This window comes from Sebastes fasciatus, chromosome 19, assembly GCF_043250625.1.
Source record: "Sebastes fasciatus isolate fSebFas1 chromosome 19, fSebFas1.pri, whole genome shotgun sequence".
Taxonomy (NCBI): Eukaryota; Metazoa; Chordata; class Actinopteri; order Perciformes; family Sebastidae; genus Sebastes; species Sebastes fasciatus.
In genome coordinates, this window is record NC_133813.1 from 11,583,513 (window position 1) to 11,608,022 (window position 24,510).

Genomic DNA, 24,510 nt, shown 5'->3' on the forward strand with positions numbered 1-24,510 from the left:
AAACGGTCCACCAGAGTGTGACATCAGAACTGTGCTCATAGCAACAGCCTGTTACACCTAACAACGGTCTGCTATATAGAAATAACAGACCGTAGAACGCTGTGATTGACCAATCAGAATCGAGTATCTTAGGGATAACATGGCAAATGGGAAACTTCTTACTAAAATATGATAAAGTTTACCTATGTTGCATTAACGTTTTGAAATAAAGGCAAGGTTTTCTCTACAAGAAACTACAAAGGAACTGTTTACAAAACTTCTAGTGAAACACAACTAAATTAATTCTACACATTAGCTACACTTCCTTGAACTACCAGTGCTGGGAAAAAAAAAAAAGCAGTCTCTAAAGCTGCTTGTAATTGCTACCTGGAGACAGCTTTGGCTAAAAACATTCTTCTCCCCCATCCATTTGAGGGTTGATTGACGTTAGAGAGCCTTAACTGTTCTCCTGGGACCCTACACACAGCCCCTTTGTGCGGCCATTAGAGCCGTGCAACCATGATGTCATGCCGAGTGACTACAGCGTGGACCATCAAAGACCAGAGCAGCGGAATGGACCTTTATTACTCCCACACAGGAAGGGGCTGAGGTCCACTACGCCCCCCCACCTCTCTTTCTCTCTGAACGTGTTGTGCTTCAGTCTCCTAGCGACCCTCGCCTAAATACGACGTACCCAAAACTGGCGCATGACATCACCACCGCCGCTCATTTATAACTTATTAAGCGCGTGTTCCATTTCTTGTAAAACATTTACACCTTTTTCGCATTAGTGTTTGACTCCAGAAACACTCGAGCTTTATATGTATTTCTAAGGCGTGTTGAGAGACACTGGAGGCCTGTTGTTGGTTTAGGATTCTCAGGAAGGTTTCGGTGGGAGAGCGCGGAAAGCCAGAGGGGTACAGACTGAGGGAAATGGCAGTGATATGATCATAAAGAACCCCTTTTTTAAAAAAAAACAACAGCCAGACAACTCCCGCCATTGTCATTGGAAGTGTAAAATGCATTCCAACCCTGCCTATAATCCCTTCCAGCTGCTTGGCGAGTTGTGGTGTCTGTGATCGAACGATGGTCTGTATCGTCAGTGAGTTCAAGCCCACAGACACGACCACTGATGGGTCTGGTCCTATTAGGCCTGGCTGTGGCCTGGCACCGCCCCCCCCCCCAACCGTGACCACATGTCTCGCCATCTCTTCCCTCAAACAGCGCCAGACAAAAAAGAAAGAGATGACAAACCTAATAACGGCAAAACCACCTAACGAAAGACGAAGTATGCATTTAGCGTTGCAGGCAAAGTGTCAAAATATGTGTGTGTGGCCTTTCTCAGAACAATGCAAAGGCTTTTCTGATCTTCAACACAGCAGATAGCCAGGATGCACAGAATAGACGTGACAAACATATGCAACCGCGGTATGTTAGTGTGTCTGGAGGTTCGGGAAAGAGCTCAAGGGGAAGTACTGTTGTTTGAGATGAAGAATTGGCTGATGATAAAGGAGCGTCTCTTTCTTTACATGTGGTTTTGGCTTTCGGAGGATGTAAGATTCCAGTAAGAATGGGAGTTTTGTTCATTCTTTCTTCTGCCTTCATCATGTTGTCATTTACATCTTTGATGTGGGTGATAGTTAAGGCTCATTGTTTTGGATTTTCACCGGTTTTCATTGGAAATTCCACAGGTTTTAACAAGAACCAGAGTGGTTGAATTAGATTTCCACCTGGATTTTATAATTCCATGCAACTACAGTAAAAGCTGTGTTTCCTGCTAAAAGAAGACACTGATGATTGTAGTTGATGGTAAACTAGGTCTCCGTGCGATGAGAACGGCTTGGAAAGACAATAGTCGTGTTTCAATTGTTAAGCAAATTTTGATCAAACTTTTCAAATGTCGGTAAAAGGAAATGCGAGTTAGGGCTGTTTCCGTCAATTGGTTTGGGGCGAATAAACTAGGTTTCGTCAAAAGTTGGCGCTATAGGCTACGTTTTAAGCATGACTGTAATCCCCCAAATAGAGTAGAAGAAGTAGCGATTGCGAACCGTAAACAAAATAAGTTGCCTAGGTCTTCAGGAATTTATTTCAATTGGGCAAGTGTCAGCTAGTATTGCCCATGTTCCATGTTGTCCGGAGACGAAGATAATATTAACATATATACGGAAAGACGCAGACACCGGAAACAGCTGATCCGTCTAGGGATGTTAATAATTAACCGTTAACCGGCATTAAGAATTTTTTACCGATTAATGCTATCGGTTAAACGGTTAAAAGAAATATTAAAAAATAGCTAAAAAGCTGAGAACAAAACTCAGAGGAGTGGCTTGTCTCTTAAAAGAGAAAAGCTGGTCCACCTTAACAGCCCACCTTAAGGGAGTCTGAGCCGGTGTTGCAGGATACAGGAACTTGGCTTGGGTCTTAAGGAGTTGTCGCATTTCTTCACCAACAAATAAACTGTTCACACACTGCACTGCTACGTTCACAGCTATAATGGTGGAGACTTTTACTGGGAAAGTGGCTGCACGCAGCATCGTGGCTGCTAACTCTCCCGGACGGGTGAACTGGGGACTCAGTTGTCTGTTTTGCACATACCCTGCAGCTGGCGGTAAATGATGGATGTTTGTGCATCAGCTTATCGTTGCAGCTACAGTAGGTGGATTGTTAGGCACTAAAACCACTGCATGAAATGCACTAATCTTGTCAGTTAAGGGTTAATAATCGCTTAACGAGGGTTGGTTATCGGTTAGAATTTTTTTTTTTAAATGAACATCTCTAGATCAGTCATGTGAGTTAAGTGTTCGTTATATCAGAATTTTTTCAGCAAAGGCGTTTCCATATCCCATTTAGTGCAAGGCAAAAACCAGCGAAAGCGAGCATAAAAAAAGGTGTGTGTGTGTGTGTGCGTGTGCGTGTGCGTGTGCGTGTGCGTGTGCGTGTGTGTGTGTGTGTGTGGTTAGCATAGGCGGGGGTCTCGTGCTGGCCTCTGGGTGGTTAAGTAGGGAGGAGGCTGAGCTGTGACCCGGTTCCACTCAGCTGCTCATGAAAAACAGCAAGTCAGCCGAGTGTTAAGAGCAAGTGGCACACGCCGTCTGACTCGAATCACGTCTCATCACAAGCGCCGCGCCTTGCGACCACAGGGCCCCGACACCATCTTTAACCTCTGAGCAGCGCTACTCACATCAGACTGGCTGCTCTCCGCCCTCGCCGAGCAGCAGTCAGCAGATTCTACAGTCTCAGTTATGCAAAATGTTCACGGTTAACGGCTCAAATCCTTGAACATGAGTGCCCTGTCAGATTTAGTGCTGGGCACCATTTGAAATGTTTCAACACACTGGTAGACTTTCGGTGGAATAACCCAAACAATACTTTTTCTGTCTTACTTGGACTAATAAAAACAGAGTTTTTTATAAACAAACATTTAATAGGTTGTTTATAACACACTATAAAATGTGTGTTTATTAGTGTATTTGTCAAAAACTATAAAGCGGAGGCTGGTGTATAAATAGATAATGAATGATATTATAGGAAAACACAGCTGTAATATAAAATATGTTGTCATAGGAGAAGTTAAAATATTATTATATATATTAATATTGGACATTAATAAACACATAAAAATGCTTCTATATCTGCTCACAACTACATTATAGTGTTTATATTTATCAAATGTTTGTACTGCTTACTGCTATTTATACTGTATAATGCTGAATAGGGGGAATAAAGTAAAGTGTTCCCGATACAACAAAGTCATCTACAAACTACTCCATTGCATCAGTTAATATTTTAACACTAGTAGCAAAACAAGTGTCTAAAGAAAACATTTAAGAAATTATTACTAAAATCAGGAAATATTTGATGAAAAAATTGAGCAAAGAGTAGATAGACATTATTAAAATTCTGACCAAGCAATGCCAACTTTCAGTACCTGTAATACTTGCTGCTATAGACATGATTCAGCTGTTACCGAAAAACAATTTGGGTTCATGGTCAATGTGGAATCAGGATAGGGGAGGTTAACCGTTTCTCTTGCCGTCAATCTGATTTTGAAGAGTGAGGGACGCTGCTTTACCACACACTGGCATCTTGAAACGGGTGGGGAGCTTTAAGGAACAGGGTGGTGCTTGTTTCCCCACCCTGACCCTTACCAGTCCATACTATAACCCCTTAAAGAATCAAGGGTTACGCAGAAAACCACGTCAAAGGAAGATGTTGTTTCGGTATTGATACTGAAATTGTATTGGAACTAGTATCGTTTTTCGATACCTCGCCCTAATTTCCAGTTCATAGGCTACCATAATTACTCACATACATTGGTCTATATTTGACTTCTCGAAGAATAAAATGCGAACAGAACAAAATTGCAAATTAAATGGCGGTGGCAATTTGCAGCCATTTACATTTATACCAGCTGTTTCAGCAAGTTCAAAACAACGCTTTCAAAGACAACGCAGCGCTTTCAAAGACTCGAAACCTGACATGACCCATAACACAAGTCTAATACATGCTGTAATTACTGTACATACAGTATTCAAACTGTCACCAGACAGAAACAGCTGTTACCTGCTCTTTATACAGCTGTTAAAAAGGGCATGATTGGCCAAGGGGCAGTAAGGATAAGTACAAAAACAACTCCCGTTATAGATTCATTCAAATGAAACAGACTGAGACTATCAACTGCAACGTTTGTTACCTAAACATCCAACCTGCATACAAAGTATGCCGCTCCGGGACAGAAGCAGCAGTGCAGATGAAAGTGTTGGAATTAAGAAGTGTAGAAGAATCAGAAGGAGAGGGCTGGGGAGGGGGGAAGGGAGGCTTTCTAGCAATGAAAGACTCTGTCCGCTTTCTGAAAGTGCCCCTAATCCACCCTTAACTCCATTACATGTGGGACACTTCAGCGATAAGCCCAACAATAGCGGAGAGAGCCCATCCCAAATAGCATTGCATTGCCGACACATTCAAACACAATTATTCACAAACACAAAAAAGGGCAGCCGCTGCATTTTAGGGGGGGAAACAATTTCAATTTTAGATATGGCTCCAGATGGAAACTGGGCCACTGCAGGCTTTGATGTCTTAATTGTGCGTGTTTTTTTTTTTTTTTTTTAATACCAAAGAAATTGAGGCTTATTGATGGAACAAAAAAAAAACGCAGAAGAAAGAGAGGACGAGACAGGAAATGGGAGATGGTGTGAAAGAGACAAGGAATAAGAAAACAAGAGGAAAAGAGGACAGCCAGAGAGAAGACGAATGGAGGGATGGAGAAGAAAGCAAAATATGGCGGGAGAGAGTGACAAATGGGCCTCGGATATAGAAGAAAGAGTGACAGAGCAAAGCGCTGTGGAATCCCAGTTGAATAGGCCTCGATTAACTGTGGCACGGGGTCAAAGCAGGGCCTCTGTCTGCTGGGGCCTGGCTTAGGAAAATTATATGTGTGCAACTGTAAGCGACTGTAATTTGCACTTCTGAGACTGTGAATACAGTTTGTAAGACATTCATTTGTCTGGTTTATAGGGCAGCTGTATTTCTGTGTGAATACACAGCAGAATCTCATGAAATAGTAGAAGCATGAAACTTTCTGGTTTTCTGAATGCAGCTGGTAACTTCTGAGACTTTTTACCTAGTTCCTTGTTTATTTAAAGGAACAGTGTGCAACATTTCGGGGGATCTATTAGCAGAATATAATATTCATAATTATGTTTTCATTAGTGTATAATCACCTGAAACTAAGAATCGTGTTTCCATTAGCTTAGAATGAGCCCTTCATATCTACATAGGGAGCGAGTCCTCTTCACGGAGTCCCCCATGTTGCGCCGCCATGTTTCTACAGTAGCCCAGAATGGACGAAACCAACACTGGCTCTAGAGAGGGCCTTTTGCATTTTACCACCGTATTTCTCAGACACCCTTGTGAAACTGCGGTAACGTAGTACGAGTGTAAAAACTGTGGTACCGCCAGCCACTGTCTGACTTCCATTGCTCTTAAAGTAGTGTTATTATGGTATTAGGGATGGCCTCTGAGCGAGGAGAATGGCGTTACCACGGTTTTGCACTCGGCGGCTCACGTTACTGCAGTCTTTGAAAGGGAGGAGGTGAGTGAAGGGGTACTCAGTTGGCTGCAATCTGCAACCACACCAGTAGACGTTGCCAAATCCTACACACTGTACCTTTAAGGGAATAATTAACGTTTTGGGGAAATATGCTTATTCACATTCTGGCCGAGGGGTTACATGAGGAGATCGATACGGCTCTCATGTCTGTCTGTTTAATATGAGGCTAGATGGTTAGCTTAGCATAAAGACTGGAAGCCGGGGGGAACATTTAGCTACAAAGAAAAAAAAATTGACTACAGCACATCTAAAGCTCTCTGATTAACAGGTTATATAGTGATTGCTGTAATATGTATGCATATTAGGTGTTTTGCTGACACTACTTCAGGGTAATTGAGAGACTGTATTTTATGTACTAGATGAAATTCAAACAAACAACTCAACAACTCTTCAGTGTCTACTGACAACGTATCCTCATACGACAGTTCCTATGATGTCTTACGAAAAGTTATTCTTCATCGAATGTCCAGCAACATGTGACAAACATGTCAGTTTCTGCTCATTACATGTATACAGTCTTTTCAAAATAAACTTCCATCTTCACCGGAAACAACTTGGTTAGGTTTAGAAAACAAAACTACTTAGTTGGGTTTAGGAAAAGATTGTGGTTTGGGTTGAAATAATAATAAAAATAAATAATAAATACACATTTCTAAAGAGCGTGCACATCTGTGAGTCTGTCACGGGCCTCACCTGGGGGCTGACGCTTGGGCCGTAGCCCATCCCCGGCGAGTTCATGGAGTGGGGACCCATGGGCGAGCTGATGACTGAAAAGGGTGAGGCCAGGCCGTTCATGGGAGAACTCAGCGTGCTGATGGGAGAGTGCAGAGAGCCGGAGGGCCCCATGGACGTCGGGCTGAGCAGGGACGGGTGCATTCCCCGGTGGGACGTGGGCGAGCCCAGAGGCGAGGAGGTCAAATGGCCCGACGAGTCTGGTCAGAAAAAAAATACAAAAAAAGAGGGAAATTAGAAAGACATCGTTTTATAATTTTCACAGCTATCATTCCTAATGATAACATCTTTATGAAGACTTTGTCAGCATGATGCGATTTCTTCGTGACTAATTTCAACATAAAACTTTTGAAAAACATGTTGTTCACATACACCTTTAGATTTTTTGAAAAGGGCATTTTCACACTTGAGCTAATGAGTTTTTCCTGTCCAAAGCCGTTGGCACTGAGAATCCAGCACATCTGGTGTGAAGTGTGAAAGCAGTTGTTGAATCTGAGCACGGTCCAGGAAAATGGACAATTCAGCAAAAGCACTTTTACAGACAATTAAATTTAACAATACCTCTTGTGAAAAACAACAACATGTGAGTCAATGGAGGCTGACTATGATGTGTACAAAGTGGTTCTCTTGTGGTTCCGTCCCTCAGTTACCTCATCACAAGTGCTTCCCTCCGGGATCAATGAGGACAGGATGTATATCTATAATGTATGTGGCTGATGAGTGGAGTAGTGGGCCCCGGAGAGTTAAATATATAATAAGAGCTGAAGGGGAAATGTGCAGCGACATTGAAGTCAAGAGGTAGTGATAAGAATAAGGTCATGTGTAATGTGTAAGATCTCATATGCTCTTTGTATCTCCCTCTTAGACTCAATCTACTCTTGACCTTGACTTAGTGGGCCGTCTTCCCATCAGCTGTCAACGCAGAAGATATGGGACAGGCAGGAGCGCGAGTGTAGACGGAGGGTACTGCGGTATGTCACTGAGAATTTGGCGACAGGGTTGTATGTGCGCCGATAACAACTCCCTCCCTCCCGCCTCGTCTTTCAACACCACCTCTCTTACTTTTCATTTACGGTTGTGTCCGTCTTTCCTTCTATTCTCGTCCTTTCTCTGTCCCTCTGCTATCTGCCCATCATATAGGAGGGATCCCTCCTTTTTCCATTTAATTTCTAACAGAGTTTTTCCCCATGAGAGTCTAATGGAGAGTGTTACTTGACTTGACTCTTGAACAATGCAAATTATATTTCAGCTTTATGAGTGTTATATTATAGTGTTATATTCACTTCAGTTGTTTTTAAAGCTGCAACCATTTTGATTATTGATTAAGTAATTTTTCAAGCAAAATGACAAACATTTGATGGTTTTAGCTTCTCAAATGTGACAATTTGCTGCTCTTCCTTATTTTACATGATTGTAAATTGAATATCTTTGAGTTTTGGACTGTTCGTTGGACAAAACAAGACAACTGGAGACGCCATTCTGGACTGACATTAATTGATTAATATAAAAAATAACCGGCTGATCATGGTCAATGTGGAATCAGGATAGGGGAGGTTAACCGTTTCTCTTGCAGTCAATCTGATTTTGAAGAGTGAGGGACGCTGCTTTACCACACACTGGCATCTTGAAACGGGTGGGGAGCGTTAAAGAACAGGGTGGTGCTCGTTTCCCCACCCTGACCCTTACTAGTACATACTATAACCCCTTAAAGAATAAAGGGTTTTGCAGAAAACCACGTCAAAGGAAGATGTTGTTTTGGTATTGACACTGAAATTGTATCGGAACCAGTATCGTTTTTCGATACCTCGCCCTAATTTCCGGTTCGTAGGCTACCATAATTACTCACATACATGTGTCTATATTTGACTTCTCGAAGAATAAAATGTGAACGGAACAAATTGCAAATAAAATGGTGGTGGCAATTTGCAGCCATTTACATTTATACCAGCTGTTTCAGCAAGTTCAAAACAACGCAGCGCTGTAGCTAGCAGCACTAGCTCCAAAAGTCCCTAAATCTAACAAGAAAGTCGGCAACAAGTCCTCTCCAGACCTCCCTCAAAAGCCACTCTCCTGAAATTATCATTATGAACGTAAACAATGAACGTGGCTATTGTTAGTACTCACAGTTGTCAACTAGCAGCTTGTGGAAGAATCCGGTGATGCGCAATGAGTGCAAAGGGCAGGTAGCCAGGTAAGTAGACAGGCAGGTAGGCCGTCCAATCATTTCATTTGGGCCGAATGAAATGATCGGACGTGCCAATTACAGTCCGGCGATAGCCAGCAATACCTAATTTTACTCTTTTTTGTCAGAGCATTTGATTTATTGATTGCTGTCGGGATGTAATGAGAATTTCCACTAATATAACAAAAGATGTTTCTAAAATCTTTACCAACCCTACATTTGTTTTTTCAGGCATTTAACAGACATTCCCACTGGATTATTGTTTTTTATTCTATCCTTTTCTCAATCAAACTTCCAGAAATGTATAGTATAACATAAAAATGATATATACACCATGCTAAATCTATTTTTCCAACTCGCCCAACCCTACAGAGTTGACATAAGACAGCTTAGGTTCACCTCTGATGAGTTCTTACACCCTGTCCTACAACTTTGCTCTCTCTCTGCAGTGGGGACATGGACTACTTATGTAATAAGTGTGGCTTGTCTATCACAATCCCACGTTTCATAAGTGACCAGGTTCCTCTGTTTCCGCGCAGTGGAACAAAACTGATGGATGGCTCAATTAATCGACGGCGAGAGTAACGACTCAAATTCACAGCTCTTTTCCGGGACTACTTTGTCTCCGTCCCAGCTGACTTTACAGGATTTCTATGCGTGTGTTCTTTCTGCTGTAAAGTGTGAATGCAAGACAAAAGAGGGGAATCTTTGCATCTTTGTCCCCTGCATCAGCAATCCTCAGAGCAGCGACCTAGCTGGCAGCTCAGCCAAGCCAAACACTTCCTGCACATCCTGCTTGCCTCACAAGCACTTCCTGTAAGCACATACACACACACACATACACACATGGGCCCCATCCTTTTGAAAACAAACACACATCCTTCTTAATAAAGGGCTAACAACAGCTCTGCATCGAGCTGTATTAGTTCAGTGTTTAATCCTCTGACTGATACCCCTCGAGCTTCTATCCCTCTGATTACATTTTTTTCCCCCTGAAAATGCGCCCACACACATAATTCCTGAAAAATAAAATAAATAAATAAAAAAGCTCTCCCTGAGCCAGCAATTCCCATAACCCTTCGCCAATTGGGTTTTAATTCAGGCAGATAAAGAGAGTAGTATTAGGGCTGCCAATCTGCCATTGTAGGTCTCAGCTGGGGGGAGCTCAGCTGACAAGAGTCCCAGCAAAGCCCCACCTCGAGGGGGATGACAGAGACAGGTTGGGGGGGTAGATCAGACTTTTTTTTTTACTAGAGAAGAGGAACAACCGGAGCAGAAAATGAACTGAAAGATCTGCCAACATCTTCTTTGATGTTCTTTTTCCAGGTGAACGTGAAGCAAACTATGCAGCTATGTGGTCATATTGTGTGTGAACGGTCTTATTTGGGAAAAGCCCCCGGAACATTATAGATATCTCACAGTGTGTCTGTGTCTGTGTGTGTGTGTGTGTGTGTGTGTGTGTGTTTATTCTTGTTGGGAGTTGGGTTGCCAGTGTAGGATTACAGAAGGATGAAAAGGACTCTGTCCTAATCCTCCCCAGAGAGGAGGAGAGGAGAGGAGAAGAGAGGAGAGGACACAAGAACAGAGGAGAGGAGAGGAGAGGAGAGGAGAGGAGAGGAGAGGAGAGGAGAGGAGAGGAGAGGAAAGGAGAGGAGAGGAGAGGAGAGGAGAGGAGAGGAGAGGAGAGGACACCATGAGAGGAATGGGAGGAACTGAAAAGATGTACACTGAATTGAGAGGAGAGAAACGGGGGGAAACAAGGAGAGGAGAGAAGAGAGGAACTGAAAATATATACATGAAGAAGAGGGGAAAGGCAACAAGGAGAGGAGAGAGGAGAGCAGAAAAGAAGAAACAAGGAGAGAAGGGATAGGAAGAGAGGAAAGAACACAAATGAGGTGGGGAAACAAGGAGAGGAGGAGAGAAGAGATGGGAAGAGAGGAGAGGACAGAAATGAGGAGGGGAAACAAGGAGAGGAGCAGAGAGGAAGTAACAAGGAGAAGAGAGGGGAGGGAACGAGGAAAAGAAGAGAGGAGAGCAGATAATAAGAAACAAGGAGAGGAGAAGAGATGGGAAGAGAGAAGAGGACACAAATGAGGATGGGAAAGCGAGGATCTGAAAAGATGTACAGTACATGGAGAAGAGAAGAAAGGAAGGGGAAACAAGGAGAGGAGAAGAGAGGAGAGCAGAAAAGGAGAAACAAGGAGGAGAGAAAATGAACAGTATAAAACAGGACTGGAAAGTAAGGAAAAGACAAGCAGGACAATGTAAGACACACATGAAGGAAAGGAGAAGGGAGGGACTACTCTTTTTCCCATACAGTATAACTGCCACTCTCACACTCCTGCATGTATTTCTTCATATACCCCTTTCATCCCAACCTGTTGAACTGGAAAGTGTAGCAGTCTTGAGAAAACACAGTAAGCTCCGGCGCCCGTTCGGCACTATCTGCCAAAAGCATAAAATAAACATGCCCGCAAGATTAGATAAGAGTGTGTAAAAAGCCAACCACTGAGCCAGGGCAGGGCAGGGCAGGGCGGGAGAGGGGAATAAAACATGATTGAAGCATTCAAGACACAAGTGGCAGTCGTCCACAAAAAGGTTGACTCGTGTTTAGATAGGGGGGGTTGAGCGTTGTTGTTTCGCGGCCTCTGCCTGTCAATTGGCCCGGATCGCTGGGCACACAAGAGCACAACTGACAGCTACAAATAAGCAAATTAGGGCCCATCTTACAGGCAGGCGCAGACACAGCTCACCACTTATCACTGCTGTACTCCATACAGGCATCTCCTATTTCTAAACAATGCTCCCCTCCCTCGCGCTCGCCTTTCTCGCTCTTTTGTTCCGCCGTTGGGTGTGATTACACAGAGGAAATTTGCCAATTTGTGTTCCGGCTGTTGCTGGCTCGTGCGTTTCGAATATGATAAATGGATGATTGAAATGAGGATGGATGATGAGATGAAAGGGGGACGGCGCTCAAAAGAAAAATGACAGTGTATATGGCGTTCGTTCAAACGCTTGAAACAACCTTTGTTTACGCTTTTGTGATGGGGGAGAAATCTGTCGCGGTTGTGATTAACGGCCGTCCTTTTCCAGGAGAATGACACCATCTGTCTTTTGGCTCAGCAGCCAAGGTGGAAATACCTATAATAAGTTGTTCATGTTTGTTCAGAATGAAATCGAAAGGGGATTTTGGAGGCGTCATGATTGCCACGGGAAGATGGGTTTGGATGCAAGTTTGATCTAGGCTGTACAATTTGAGACAAAATAAAAGGCTTAAATCCACTTCAAGCTTACTTTAAAAGAACTTTTTTTTGCCACCACAAAAAAACTGGTGTGAACGGTTGGGCATGCAAAGCACCTGACTTGCATGCTGGAGGCTACAGTTCATGTGCAGTCACCCTCTAACCGTCAACACTGGTTGCTTTTAAGGTGATCATGCTCTAACTTTAACCGAGAAGTTTGAGTTGCCTAAACTTAACCACACCTTAACCACAGATGAATCATTTTTGGAACAGTCATATGAGTCATTTTAGGAGGCACAAACAATCTATTTTGCCAGTTAGGTATAAGGCCTTGCTGAATGAAAAGCTAGAGGAGTGGAAGAGGAGGATGTTCCACTGATACACTAATTGTAGGCAGGGGAGAGAGCCTATCCAGAAGGACCACAGCAGAGGGTGCACTATTTGTCAGCCAAACAGACACTGTGGTGAAAAGTGACGGGCTGAAGGCTGAGAGGGCTTCAGTAACAGAAACCTACCTGACTTTCTATCTCTCCTTAATTCTTTTAGTCTGTCATTTACAACCTGGAGGACCCCTTCAAGGAGCCTCAAGAAAACAAAATGAGGGTCCGATCGCTCAAACCACATTCGGAGGTGGTCTGGGCCTGGGTCCTGGTTCTGAGCCACATTAAGGACCGTCCATTTGGATCCGCAGGGTCTCACTGCGCTCCTCCTGTGAATAGACAGCAACACGCGAGACGCAAGCCTCGTGACAGAAGCGGCTTCTGTGCTCTACTGTATCCTGTCGGTGCAACTTTATTTTATTAAAATATGTCACATCTGTAGGCTACATATCTAAAGACTATCAGACTAGGCACGAAAAGTGCATTATTATCAATGTCGGTGATGTGTCTGTGTTATTATTCATGTGCCTTGCCTCTCATCCCCGGCTCTCTGAAGCTCTGTACCCTGCTGTTGTCTGGCAAAGGCGGTGGTGGCGGCGGCACGGAGGTACCACCCGCCGGTAGACAATAACCCTAAAGTTTGAGGTTAATAAAATGTACCCAAATTCAGAAACATGTAGGATATAACTACTGATATTCCTGTAATATTACATCACAACAACATCTGCTGTGTTAGTCATGTGTTTACTACGTGTTTATTTGCATATAGAGCGGGGAAGTGAGATTCGATCACAAGTGGTCACTCAAGACGCATGTGGAAACGCATCCTAATGCCAGGTGTGAACAGACTAATATAAAGCTGTCCACTAGTGATCAGATCAAACTTGTTTTGTTTTTAAAGCACTACATACATCAACTTGAATATACTGGATCAATCTACTTCTTCGGGACTGAAATTAATTAATCGAGCAGAGAAAATCACTCCCGTTGAAATGTCAACAGCTCATACACACATGCAACCTGTGATGAGGGGTTAACAACCCAAACAGAATCGAAACCACTGCCTTAACACAGCTTTTATGAAGACTAGAAATGACTCAGTTGGCTGCAGAGCTAATACCAATGGTTGCATTCTCTAACCAGCCCATGAGCTTGTGTTGCCTCTGCCAACAGGAAAGGATGATGCATTATAGATAGAAAGTCCACCCCGACACCCCCCACGATAGTCTGAGCAGATCAAACCTCTAAGTCTGTCTTTTCTTTCCTCACAAGTGGCTCCTGTAGCTTCATACTATGTCTTCCCCATCGATGTCTCCTTCACTTTACTTCTGGACGGCGGTCTGATGTGTCTTCCCTTTTTTTTTAAAAACACATTTACAGTCACAAGCGTGTGCCTATGCACAAGCAGACAGATGCCCATTTTTCACTCCGCGGCTAACTCTCCTCCTCTATTATTCATCCACTGATGCCACGGGGGAGATTTAGTGGAACACGAGGACGTGGGATGCAGCGAAAACAGAGAGGGAGAGCTCATAAATCTCAGTAAATCACATACTTTACATCCAGTTGCCTTTTTGACTTTAAATCTCTTCAATTGCGATCAGTGGAATTGACTGTCAATAGTTACACATCATAATGCTTAGAGTTGAGATGCCAGTTTTAGGTTAATACCCCTATAGCTTCTGTGCAATCCCGCCTTCTCTTGAGACTTTTTCAGAGCTTTCAATGCAGCATAAACACACACAAATGTGCACAAACAAACGAAAAATTATTCACACTGGCTCCATGCAGATCCCTGAGCACACAATGGGTTTTCTATACCACCCTGCTGGCAGTGGGTCAGCCGAGCGATGATGCCATCGGCGACACAGCAGCCAGGAAAAAAGCGATCATTTCATGGATTGACTTTGGCGTAAATGAAGCAGTCATGAGTCACTTGCACCTTCACCGCAGCGCAAAAGCAAACTGAAGTTCCTCATACAGAGAGAGAGAAATCTGGATGAAGCTGCGACCTGTCAACAATGAGGCAGCCACGGTTCTTTTCTTTTTTTCTTCATCTGTTGATTTGCTGCGACAAGCGGATCTTTTTTTTTTTTTTACCATTCACAGGGACGTTTTAGGAGAGGCAGGTGAGTCAGTTTTTGAAGCACGCCCAGCACCAGAGCACAGTCAGGATGAAACGCTAGTCATTAGCATTTCTCAGGATGTGTTCAGAGGAAGAGGAGAGAAGAAGAGGGAAAAACATTCAACATAAAAACCCAAGAGATCCAGTCGGTTGCGTAAAAACCCAGAGCCCAAAATAACACAGTAGTCGGGATAACAGCTTCATTTTTAGAGTTTTTACCGCTGATGTCTATATCACCATGACGACAGCAGGCTGATGTTTTACTCAATGGTCCATGAATGTCTCCGTATACGCGCTTCTATATGTGATTCAACAATTAAATCATTACTCATCAGCCTTTTGTTTTCAGCATCATACTTTCTATCTGTGATCTTAATTAAATACCAATGTCAACATGTGTGTGTGTGTGTGTGTTTGCATGTGGGCTCATTAATCAGGGAATGTCTCATACTGTTTTGCCACTATATAAACAGACTAATCTGGTCCATTCAAAGAGTAAACATCTATAATATGATGTGTTTATTCTGTGGATAGGAGAAAGGTAGTGAGAGAGTGTGTGTGTGTTTAGGGTGGGTGAGAGTTGGTGTTACTGGCTGATGACATGTGAGTAGGTGATGTAAAACATGATTGTGCGCTGGCTAAGGTTACTTTTGCACTGCACCTTTTTTAAAACAAATCAATTTGCAATGATATAAAACAGAGAAAAGCAGCAAATCTTTGCATTTTAAAGGGGACATATGCTCATTTGGAGGTTCATACTGTACTTGCATTTTGGGTTTCTACTAGAAATTGTTTACGTGCTTTAATGTTCAAAAGCACATTATTTTTCTCATACTGTCTGTCTGCATATACCTGTATTCACCCTCCGTCTGAAACGCTCCGTTTTAGCGCCCTGTTTCTTTAAGACACCCTCCCTCCCGAAAAAATCTCCTCTGATTGGCTTGTGAGAAAAATATGGTGTACCGTTCTACATCCTCAATACAGTAAACAAAGCTTGAGGAAGGTGCAACAAGCCATGCAGTGATGAGGGCGTTTATGTTAACAGCGACTCCTGTGAAGACGAGATATGATCAGACAGAGCAGCTGCACCTTTGTGACGGCTCAAAGTATCCAACTGTCTGCTGGCATCCACAAACCAACTAAAAGAGAAAGCAAAAGAGAAAAGGCCCTAATGTGGGATAAGTGGCAGAAAAGACCCAAAACAGGCCACCCATAATTTCACAGTAGGTGGGCCGCTAACAGCCATCATTTGATAGTGTTGATATAACCCGATTCTTTTTGCCTGTGAAACAACTGCCCTCATTAAAGACTTAATTCTTTCCCTCCCGCCTCCCTTTTACTCATTTCTGTCTCTAGCGGGCTCCCTTTATTTCCCTCCCATTTCAATTCATCGGCCTGATAACGTGTGGATGAAAGTGCAAGCTCCTGGGGCACGCCGGTGCCCTTGGTGACTCTTAAGTGTCTGAAGAGGCCATGGAGCCGCGGCTGGCTGTGGCCAGGTGCCAGCTAAGCCACAGATTACTGGCGCTACTGCTGGCTGTGCCCCGACTGCCAACACTCTGATCTGCTGATATGGCCTAATTGTTCTCTTTAGCTCGGAGGTGATATAGCATCTCTCCCTGGGAGCTCAGAGCCAGCTGAGCTGCGCTGAGCAAATGCTGCTGGGAGCAGAAGCCTCGAAATACAGTATAAAAAAATCGGACATGCTGTTTGTCATGTTCTACACTAACTTATACACAAGACTGACCTAAAGGAATAAAGTGCTCCAGGGATGACATATTTTTGTAGGCCAACCAGGGTGATCACCCTGGGTTCCCTCAACAAAAAGCCGATGGGATTTTTCCATTGGGTTTTGGATTATTGCAGAAAATAAGCTCTGTGGCAAACACACGTTTATGATACTTACACGTTTTGTTCAGCAAGATAATCTCCACAAATGAACACCAGTTTTATCATTTTTTAAGTGCAAATGCAATCGCCTGAAGTAAAAAGCTAACGTTAGGCTATAAACGAAGTACACCACCGTCGCATGAGCGCGAGTATACACAACGAGGCTGTAAAGGCGGACGAGTCGGCGTGATGACGTTCAGTAGTCTCATTTAACCACTTGTTAGCAAGCGCCTTTTTGACGACACATAAAAGCTTCAAAATTCAAGGGTGGGATATTTGCTGACATTTTTTATATTGTACAACAAAATGTTAAAATGTCTTAAGATTGTGTTAACTGCAGACTATATGTATTTCAGGCATTTAACTAAAAACCCATTCAAAAAGCCCATTGATTTCCAGAGGAGGGAACCGGAAGTGCTAAAATGCAACTCATTTCCAGGTTTTAAGAGTCATTTCTGTCGCACTCTATGTGAAGCAAAGCCAAAGGCAGTTTGGTTAAGCAACTATTTTAAGTCATCCACTTTCTTTATCATCATAATTGCAGCCTGTAAACTTGTTTACAATGTTTACGGAGGTAATAAATCAAGTGAGTTTAAGTTTAAGGCACCTCTGCATTGGCTTCACTTTTCAGATCCAGAGGTTAGCATCTGGACGAAAGTATTGTATTTAACAATGTTGATTGCAGAACTAGGAGAGGTGCAACATACTGGCCATTCAGATGGGAAGTAGGGGGGTTGATTACCTCAATGTCAGCTGGATAGACTATTGACAAAATGCTTTCAAACTCTAACCCTAAATGGCCTCAGAGCATAGTGGTGGTCTCCACCAAGACTATCTCCAAGTCTGCTTTATTTGCACCACAAATGTGCACCTTTTCCATCACTATATCAAATTGCTACATCTGAAATCGTCAAGAGAGCAACAAGTGGAGAGACAGACACAAAGAGAGTGAAAAGACTACTGAGAAGGAGATGTGATAAACAGATGAAGGACAGCCGGCATGGTGAATGCATCACGCTGGCCGTCCTTTGCTCGGCAGCTTACATCAGGAGCAGCGACTGACAATGGCGGTTGATCAAAGACGTGGCATGGAGCGATAATTACCACCGCGGCCTGTGGATTTTCAGGGGAGGAAGATTACATTTGCAACTGAAGCTCTTCGGGTCTTATTGAGGACTCGTTGCCTTTTCAGAAACATGGAGGCTTCGCAAGTAGCAAGGGGACAGTATGTTAACAAACTCCAAGATGTTAAAGAACAACAGGCTTTTTGAATGAAGTAAAGATTGATTTTTGATGCCTATCCTTTTGGAACCCCTGCCATTAAATAAATGTTTTTTTTTTTTTCTACATTATAGATTAAGCTAAAAAAAAATGTTATTAGTGCTGTTAAGGCCCTCTCAGCTGTCATATCTGAGGCTGCTGTATGAATCCCAGTAACCAGGGAAATGCAAGTCAGCCAGGAAGCTATGATTCATCGAGCTTCCTCTTTTGTTGCACCCACAGATGAAAATCACAACACCGGCCCTTATCTGGCTCGCTCACTGCCAAAGCACACTTGAAGGCTCATGGCCGAGCATATACATATACACACAAACACAGGGAGATAAAAACGTGGCTGCAAAACACAAGATTGAGTGTAATTTAACAACAGCAGCTATGAGGAATCTGAAACTGAATTTGGTTATTTTCACATTTTTGTCAATTATGCTATCGTACGTTTGACAACATTAAACGAGGCACCTTGATGCATTACCTCTCTCCAGCAAGTGTCAAGATCTGCTAGATTACCTGTCTGTACTGAAATGAAAGGAAATAAATGCCTTTTTATTTTCAAAGGCAGGGAAAGTCACGTTCAGAAACACTAAGCGTGCTTTGGAAAATGTAATCTGCTAAGGTTTAAAGATTTTGAAAAAATATCCAATTATGATTATTTTGACTGATATTGCAACTGCGATATGATTTGCGAAATTAGAGGGAATGATAATCTTTACATCATTATTCTCATTTTCTTTGCAAAACATATTAAAATGATTATGGTGTGATTTTTGTTGTGATCTGTACCAAACAAAGACGGTTTCTTAAGTCTGTAGGATATAATGTGTAGGCCAGGACATCTCGGCAGCACCACAATATTTAAGTTAAAATGGTATTTTGACACATATTTTGCCTTTAACAAATATTCTGCCTCATGCGATTTGAAAATTACAGTAAGCCTTATTGTGATGTCGATACAATTTTGATTAATTGTGCAGCCCCATCTGCCGTGGTGTGAATTGGGCAACCACTCGAGCCAAACTTAGCAGTATGGTCAGTTTTTGTAGAAATAATAAAACAAGTTTCCAAGTTAACAGATTTGCCTACTTGTGTTGATTCTAAGTCCTTAAGGGTTGAATTTTTTTTTTTTTCTAAATTTGAGTTTATTCTAGGGTTCACTACCGTGCACTCTTTTCCCATCATGCCTGCTCGAGGCAATTTATCAAATTACTAATTTATGGATCTCTGACTAACCTAAATTTACTCCTATCTAAAATTTCAACAAATTGTGTAAAAAAGGTTTAAACAACCAATGACATCCAACCAATCAATCAATCAGCTCCCAGTCCAGACCAGAAGTCCAGAATCATTAACTGGTCACACGGCACATTTCCTATTTAAAAAAAAAAAAAAAAAAAAGAACATAGTGAGGTGAGCCCATTTTCCCATGTTTTTGTGTCCAAGTGACTAATAGGGACAACACTTTCTGAAATTGGTCCAGTATTGAGGGAGAACGCTGTAGACGGCAGCCGCTCACAGGCTACAATATGGTGCTATTGGGGCAAGCTGGCCCCGTCATTTACATTCACTAAAAGTGCTTATTTTTGCCATGACAGGCTCTGATTGTTATTAAAAGTGTCTGACAACATTATGGAAAGAATCTCGCTGAAGAAGAAGTCTCGTTCTAAAATCTGGCGAGGTGACGTGTTGCCGGTAGAATAGTGGAATAAATCCATGGTGGAAACATGAGTGCCAGCCGGGCACAGTTTGTCGTGTTGTGTCAAAAGATGTTCACAGGCTGAATATATAGATGATTTCAGCAACGTGGATGAGGTCTTTGAATTTGATGATGTTATTTATTTGAGCCAGACTATACGGATATTCAGATTTCACAACAAGATTTCTCCTTGAGCGGGACACAATAACGAACAGATCGAATCACGCAAAAGGTAAAGAAATATGTTTTATTTCTCTAAAGGGTCCTTTCCATAATGTTGTCAGACATTTATAATAACAATCTGAGGCTATTATCCCTCAACACTGGACCAATTAAAAAAATTGTTGTCCCCATTAGTTACTTAGACACAAAAACATGGGAGAATAGGGTCAAGGTACTCTTTAAACCGAAAAGGTTCTGAATGAAACGTTTGAGGAAGAAGGAAAAACTGCCACTGAGGTGGAAGAGAAATTAATCTACAAGGTCCGTCCGCTTGCTTTCTAAGTGTCTTGCTATGACTCAGTAGTCATGAAGCCATCAGTCTGTGGAGACTAATTATGCCAATTACTAAGGAGGAAAAACAAACTGTCCGTTCCCTCCGGTGACATCAGAATGAGGAATTTGCCACTTGACAACTTGTTCAGAGGCAGCAGGTGATGGATGATTTCCATTTGTATTGAGGAAGCACTGAAACACATCAAAACTTGAGTACTCTGTGTGTGTGTGTGTGTGTGTGTGAGTGCGTTTGATCCTGTGCAACACCTGGATTGCCCCCCCACAGCTGGGTTTGGAGAGGCAGTATCACGGCCCATAAAAACAGTTACTGTTCTCCTACACAAAGCTGGACATGTTTACATGTGATTTAGATCATATTCAGTTAGTGTTGGCTAAGACAAAAGAAGCTGTTTCACATATACGTTTTTGGACACAGAAACAATATCACAGCCTTTTTTCAGCGGAATGCTTGAATTTATTGACAACATTACAAGCCTTTGAAACCACTTTCTTTAATTTTTTCCCCCATCTTATTATCATTCTACTTTGACGTACCGGTCTGTTTGTAATGAAATCCAAATGGAGAAGGTTCTGGCTCCTGGCCCTGAGCTGGAACTGCCCCCCATCCCTGTCTCGTTCTCCCTCTGGGGAACAAGCCTGAGATAAAGGAAGAGGGGAGGATGGGATGGATGGATCAATAGATGGACACATAGAAAGAGAGATTCATAGATAGATAAGAATGATTCAAACGAGGAGCAGGAGGGAAGAGAAAGCGCGAGAGAGTCTCAGAGAAAGCTGGAGCCCCTGGGGGCCAGTCGGGGGGGATGAGATGGGAAACTATGTGTGTACGTGCTGCAGGAAGAGGACTTGCAAGCCGGGAACACACGCGCCTAAAAAAGAGGAGGGGGTTGTATGTCCTGGTGAGTGTGTGTATGTGTGTGTTGTGTGTGCGATTGTCACTGGAGGAGTGTACTTTGGATCGGTTCTTCGACTCATAGCAAACAAATAACACAAAATCCTGCAGGGCGGAGTGGCGCAGGATCGGTGGGACGCCGCATCCAAGATAAATAAACAAAATCATGAAAATATAGTTGCACTGACTGATGAGGCCTGACCTTACCACCCCCCCGCCCCCTCATCCGCCCCTTTCTGTTGCTCCATCGCACACAGACAGTCTGTCCAGTACACACAAAATCAATTACCTTTTGGCCCATTCTCAACAAAATAAGTCACATGGACAACTCAAACAGCTTATGTCAACAGCCGTAGCCTTATTCCACTGAATGCTCTGTTTCAAACGCATATTTCATTCGGCTGGAAAGTTTCAAATGAGCTCCTTGCCTAACGCACTGCGAGGAAATCTTCATCTTAAAGCAAGTTTTAGTCCGTTATTGAGTCGTACAAGTCCTGTTTTCTTAAATCATGTGGGGAAAATCTAAACATGGATTCAATACAAAGTTGAATTTTCAAGGAGAGTGTCCGTATCTTGAATCAAGAGTGAATAAAGCAAATAAAAAAATACACATAATTCACAAATACACAACATTCTTAGAAAAAGTTGATTGCATGGCTGCTACTGACAATCATTTTCAGATTTGATTTATCTTTCAATTACTTATTTTCAATTAATTTCAGAGAATAGTGAAAAATGCCATCAAGTGACATCTTTAATTAGCTTGTTTTGTCCAACCAATGGTCCAAAACCCAAAGATATCCAATCTACAATATAAAACAGACAAAAGTAGCAAATCATCACACTTAACATAACATTTTTGTTTGATAAATGTCTTAAAGGGTACATATCATGGTCATTTCCAGGTTTATACTTACATTTTAGGTTTCTACTAGAACATATTTACATGATTTAATGTTAAAAAAAACACATTATTTTTCTCATACTGTCTGTCTGAATATACCTGTATTCACCCTCTGTCTGAAACGCTCCGTTTTAGCGCCTGTCTCTTTAAGCTCCCCTCCTGAAAATGCCCAGTCTGCTCTGATTGGCTTAAGAAAAAAATAAGGTGCACCTTTACAAAGGTATTTCTCAAGCTGTGGGTGAAGACGTGGGGGGCGATATATTCTAATGAGTCTGTATGTGACATATGAAGGGCAGCCGCATCTCCTAAAAATTCAAATCCTACAAAATCAAACTGCATTCTCAATAATGTTTGGAGGGAACTGCATTTTGTCACGGATTGCGTTTGTCTTTGACGTATCACAAATATGGTTGTAGCGATAATACACAGAAGGCCGGGAGAAATCCGGGAGATATTACGCTTCCTTCGAAACGTAATTGAGAATGCAGTTTAGTTTGTATGGGAACGTAATTTTGTAGGAGTGCACAAGCACTGAAAAAGATGAGTTTTTCATGATATGTCCCCTTTAAATGATCATCTGATTATCCTGAATATTCTGTCACTTGACTAGACGATCAATCGTCTCCTTCTTCCAGCACTGTTTCCATTAAAAAAAATCAACTTATCTAGAAGTGAGTGTCAGTGCATTCAAACAGATGGCTGCACTACAATAAAGATAAATTACACTTGATTCCAGAAAACACACTGATTTGTACTTGCAGTGCAGATCTTTGTTACATGCATCCGCTACATGGGTCTTTTCTGTCAGAGAGGAATGATCACAACTGATTCATATTGTCTGATCCTGCAGAGATGATTTTCAGGATGGAGTCAGATCAAACAAGGACATGGCTCTCTGGTGAATTAGCAACACGGGACATTCTTCAGGGGGTTGGAGGCATGTTTTGAAAAAAAAAAAAAAAGCAAAGAAAAAAAAGCACAAAGGTGGTCAACTGACGCATCGTGAGAATCAGCAGGCCCGTAAGAGGAGTTGGCATCCATGTGGATGAGAGCTATGTCTCTTTATCTCTCCCTGGTGCTCGTGCTCTCACGTTTCATTTTTCCTATATCCTCCCTCTCCTCTGTCCCTGTTTCCTTCAATTTCTCTCCACGTCTTTCCTCCTGCCTTCTCTGCTCATCAGAGGGACTCCCCAGAGGTGGAGGATAATCCCAGTTCGGAGCAGCGAAGTCTTTCATGCTGGCTGCCAGCTCTCTTTCCTCTCCGCAGTTACCTGCATCAGCTTCCCGGCCTTGCTGTCTCTCTCTTTTTTCTTTCCCCCCCTCTCTTTTACTTGCTGTGCTTGTGTTTTCACCCATGTTTATGTTCTCCTTCATTATGGAACCCATCGGTTCTGCCGGGGACATGACTAACGCTCCTAGCTTGTGTTTAGACAGCACGAACACAACACAAACACCTGGGAGTGGATCCGTCTCCAGGTGTTGATGCTCCAGCTAAACAGCAGCACTGACTGCTGCCCCGGTCTTTTGTATGCTCTTTGAGCCGCGGGAGGAAGGACGCTTCAGAGGAGTGTACTGCAGATCCCCAGAACAACATAGCTACATTGTGGCCAAAAAGTTTGGACTCAAGAGGGCTCATAAAGGACATATTTTTTCATTTAATGGACCGTAGAAACTTGCCCCTGTGCATCAAAGATCCAACCTCTTACCCGCAATTATTTCTAAATCAATCCTGATCCGACCAGACTTCTAGCCCTAAACAAATACTTAACATACTTACTTAGTTAAAACTAACTGTGGACCACAACAGAACACAACTGGAAAACCCACTTATAATCAACCGTTCAGCTAGTTTATACCATTGCTCACTCACACTCATGCTCAAACACATGCACAAACGTCAGCAGGTGCTGAAATGCAAAACTTCTTTCTAAGTATATAATCATGCCATCATTTAATTAACTATCTTCCAATAAACCGGAGGCTAAATCACATAAACAAAGAGAGAATTAATAGAATCCAGTGGTCTTAGGCTAAATTTAGTTATCATATAAAAACAGACATAGCATGTGATTCCCAGATACGCTGTATTATCCTTAAAGGAAAAGTCAAATAATTGCCATGAATTTCTTTCTAGAGCCCCTTTCCCACTGGACAAAAAACTACTAACACCCCCTAACATCTGGCTTTTGTCATCAGTGAGAAAAAGTTACAATCGGCATTCATTCCCAGGACAAATGACTCTGCAGTATTCACGGGTATTTATCGACTCCAGCTCCAATCGGCAGTGATGGAAACATGACACCCGGGTGGACGCCAATTTTAGCCCCTTTTTCCGGTGCAATGCTATGACATGAAGTGAATATATAATAAATAAAGTCAACAGGAATTGGGACAATTATTATAATTTATTAGCATACATTTAATATGCTCTCCTCAAAGCCACCAGACTCCAGTCTGACATAACTGTAATTTTACCTTGCTGTTCAAACTCGACAGAAACAAAATAAAATTCCTCAAACCCATCTTTGTTAGTCTTTACACTGTTCCAACAATCACCAACACTGGTGTGGTCGAAATAAACCCTT

At 42.5% G+C, this 24,510-nt stretch overlaps 1 protein-coding gene across 5 annotated transcripts in view; it reads right to left on the reverse strand.

Moving 5' to 3' along the window:
- Positions 1-24,510, reverse strand: part of rxraa (retinoid X receptor, alpha a) — a 176,481-nt gene that overhangs the window by 41,113 nt on the left and 110,858 nt on the right. For 2 of the 5 annotated variants that reach the window (XM_074617714.1, XM_074617716.1), the window contains exons 3-4: positions 20,664-20,765; positions 6,785-7,023 (exon numbers count right to left, since the gene is read on the reverse strand). In XM_074617714.1, the coding sequence (XP_074473815.1) occupies positions 6,785-7,023; positions 20,664-20,765 (341 nt within the window). Of the gene's footprint in view, positions 1-6,775; positions 7,024-20,663; positions 20,766-24,510 lie in introns of all 5 variants that reach the window. The other 3 variants (XM_074617715.1, XM_074617713.1, XM_074617717.1) reach the window with 2 other exon arrangements.